The sequence below is a fragment of the Grampus griseus genome (genome assembly GCF_964374135.1).
Source record: "Grampus griseus genome assembly, chromosome: X".
In the NCBI taxonomy this organism is placed as follows: Eukaryota; Metazoa; Chordata; class Mammalia; order Artiodactyla; family Delphinidae; genus Grampus; species Grampus griseus.
This window is the reverse complement of record NC_138999.1, coordinates 59100740-59104425: the sequence shown is the minus strand read 5'-3', so window position 1 is coordinate 59104425 and position 3686 is coordinate 59100740. Positions and strand designations below refer to the sequence as shown.

The 3686-nt window shown below is 51.1% G+C and overlaps 1 protein-coding gene across 1 annotated transcript; it reads left to right on the top strand.

Moving 5' to 3' along the window:
• Positions 1 to 1079, top strand: P2RY4 (pyrimidinergic receptor P2Y4; the record flags this gene model as incomplete). The annotated part of the gene is given in 5 exon segments (XM_082682066.1): positions 1 to 321; positions 325 to 681; positions 685 to 805; positions 808 to 938; positions 942 to 1079. Coding segments are annotated over 5 exon segments (1068 nt in total).
• Between the last annotated feature and the right edge of the window lie 2607 nt (positions 1080 to 3686).

Sequence of the window (3686 nt, the reverse complement as noted above, 5' to 3'; positions counted from 1 at the left end):
ATGACCAGTACGGAGTCCTCACTGTTCACAGCCTTAGGCCCCCACTCAGATCCTGACGACAGTGAATTGGAGCTGGACTGCCGGTTTAATGAGGAGTTCAAGTTTATCCTGCTGCCCGTGAGCTATGCAGTTGTGTTTGCGCTGGGCCTAGGCCTCAATGCCCTGACCATCTGGCTCTTCCTTTTTTGCCTCCGACCGTGGGACGCGACAGCCACCTACATGTTCCACTTAGCTTTGTCAGATACTTTGTACGTCCTGTCGCTGCCCACCCTCGTCTACTATTATGTAGCCCGCAACCATTGGCCCTTTGGCACTGGGCTCTGAAAGTTCATCCGCTTTCTCTTCTATTGGAACCTCTACTGCAGTGTCCTTTTCCTCACCTGCATCAGCGTACACCGCTACCTGGGCATCTGCCACCCACTGCAGGCGCTGCGCTGGGGCTGCCCGCGCCTTGCCGGCCTTCTCTGCCTGGCAGTTTGGTTGGTCGTAGCTGGCTGCCTCGTGCCCAACTTGTTCTTTGTCACCACCAGCCCTAAGGGGGACATCATCTTGTGCCACGACACCACCCGGCCTGAGGAGTTTGACCACTACGTGCACTTCAGTTCGGCAGTCATGGGGCTGCTCTTTGACGTGCCCTGCCTGGTCACTCTTGTCTGCTATGGGCTCATGGCCCAGCGCCTGTAACGGCCCTTGCCAGGGGCTGCCCAGTCATCTTCCCGTCTGTGCTCGCTGCGCACCATCGCTGTGGTATTGACTGTCTTTGCTGTCTGCTTCGTGCCTTTCCACATCACCCGCACCGTTTATTACATGCAAGGCTGTTGGAAGCTGACTGCTGGGTGCTGAACATCATCAACATGGTCTATAAAGTGACTCGGCCTCTGGCCAGTGCCAATAGCTGCCTGGATCCTGTGCTCTATTTGCTCACTGGGGACAAGTATTGACGTCAGCTCCGGCAGCTCTGCAGGGGTGGCAGGCCCCGGCTCCCCACAGCTGCCTCCTCTCTGGCACTGGTGTCCCTGCCTGAGGACAGCAGCTGCAGGTGGACAGCCACCCCCCAGGATGGCGGCTTGGGCAGATAGATTGTAACGGAAGCCGGGAAGTGAAGGAAAGGGGGTGAGTGCAGGGCAGAGGGGAGGGAACCTTATAGTGACACCCGATCTGGCTGCTTTCTCCTCTTTTCTGAGCTCTGGAGAGAGGCCCTCACCCTGAGATTTAGGAGGAGCCAGAGAAATCACGTGTGACTCCATCTCTCCTAAATCCTTCAGTTGCCCTCTCCTTTTTAGCCAAAGACACTAGCAGCCACTCTTCGTCCTCGACTTCTTTCTCTTTGTTTCTGTCCCCTTCCTGGGGCCACTGGTCCTGTTTCTTGGTCCTACAAGGCTGCTGGAAATCTTCCCCAGCCCTCCGTCTCCTGCCCTCTCCCCCCATATCCTTGTATAGCATGCATTCCTTCAGCCAGACCAGAGCATTTAACTGGAGGGGTGAAGAAGCTGGGGTGATCTCAGTATTGGCCTGACTCATCTGACAGTGATAGCCAGAATCAGGAAGTGGGGGCACCAGCATATCACAAATGCCTGGGAAGTGACATATGTAGTGCCCACACCCACTCCCTGGTTTCCCCTGGAAGACAGGATAGTCTTGTCTACTGAGGCGCTGAACTAGGGCACCGTCCCAGAGAGCCTGCCTGACAAGGTCCCCATGTGCAGCTAGAGGCATGGCCCTGTTGAATGGTGGGTAGCCATGAGGTAGAGAGGGAGCCCTGAGTCTTCCCATGGGGTGGGGACCTTGAGGAGCCTCAGGGGGCAGGATCCAAGCTGATAATGGCCTTTGGAACAGGAATGGGACTGGCCCTTCTTTATGAGGTTTGCTGAGAACATATTTGACAGCTCTCCTGTACTTAATGAAAAGCAGAGTGGATGGCTCAGAACGCAAGGGAGGAGCTCTCGTGTCTATGGCATAAGTTCCAGCACCAAAGGGTGGAGAAGGTTTGTGCAGAGATTGGGGTGCTGACAAGGACTGAGGCCCAGAGCTAACTCTCCACTGGTCTCTCCCCTTTCTCTAGCTCCTGCCCTAGATAAAGATAAATCTGTCACCAGCTCTTTCAGATCAGGTTTTAGGACTTCGAGGACAGGGCAAGGCGCTGGGACTAGGACAGCTCCCCTCAGAGTTTCCCATCCAGTCACTCCTCTCCAGCACTATCTTAGTGCTTACAGACTTCCAGGAGTGGGGGTGGGGTGTGGAATTTGGGGAGCTAACTCCCAAGCCTTGGGAAGTAAGAGTTTCTGGGAAGGCATTCGTGAGAAGGGTAGGCTTACACTTCCAGGCACCCTCTCTAAAATTGCCTTGCAGTCCTTTGGTCTCTTGAGTCTCCAGCCTTCCTTTCCTTTTGCCCCACTCTTGCTGACCTAGCTCTGATCCCTTGCTTGTCTCCTGGCTTCTAAGGGTCTCTCTGGAGAGTAAAGTTAGGGCTGGTCTGCAGAAAAAAAAATGATTTCACTGCCCCTGAGTCCCCCTTTGCATTCTTGTAAGTGCTCCCTCTTCCTCTCTAGACATCAAGGACCCCTTCTGCTAGGAGTTAATGAACTGGCCTTCTTCTTACTAGCCTCCCAGTCTCATGGCCACTGCCTAGACTGTTTCATATGCTGTTCCTCATCGGCACTCGCTCCCTTTTATTCTGATGACCACAGTCTCCTCACCTATCACCTCTCCTATCCACCAGCCCCACCTAACAAAGTTGCTCTCTTCATCACACCTGACCCAGGCTCTTCCATTTCTCCAGTCCATTGAAGTCCCCTACGCTTAACTGAGACTAACTGCCCAGACTTTGTGGTCTGCTACTTTTGGGCCACCTTCCCTCACACTCTAATTTTAAACACCTTGACTTTCACCTTGGGCCAGTCTTCTCTCTCCTAGGACTAGAGGGGATTGCAGGTGAAGTCAGAGCCCAAGGCTGGCTTGACCCACTGAAACTTGATGTGTTAGAACTTCATCTAAGCCCCCATTCCCCTTAGCCTGCTGAGTTCCTAGTGAACATTCCAGAGCAACTCTTTCCTGTATTTTCTACCTTCTCAAGACCCCAACTTCATCCTCCCCTATGACCTCTTAAGAGTTACCTTGCCTCCTATGTGTAGTTTTTTAAGGAACCTCCATACTCTTTTCCATAGTGGCTGTATCAATTTACATTCCCACCAGCAGTGCAAGAGGGTTCCCTTTTCTCCACACCCTCTCCAGCATTTATTGTTTATAGATTTTTTGATGATGACCATTCTGACTGGTGTGAGATGATATCTCATTGTAGTTTTGATTTGCATTTCTCTAATGATTAATAATGTTGAGCATCCTTTCATGTGTTTGTTGGCAATCTGTATGTCTTCTTTGGAGAAATGTCTATTTAGGTCTTCTGACCATTTTTGGATTGGGTTGTTTGTTTTTTTTGTTATTGAGCTGCATGAGCTGCTTGTAAATTTTGGAGATTAATCCTTTGTCAGTTGCTTCATTTGCAAATATTTTCTCCCATTCTGAGGGTTGTCTTTTGGTCTTGTTTATGGTTTCCTTTGCTGTGCAAAAGCTTTGAAGTTTCATTAGGTCCCATTTGTTTATTTTTGTTTTTATTTCCATTTCTCTAGGAGGTGGGTCAAAAAGGATCTTGCTGTGATTTATGTCATAGAGTGTTCTGCCTATGTTTT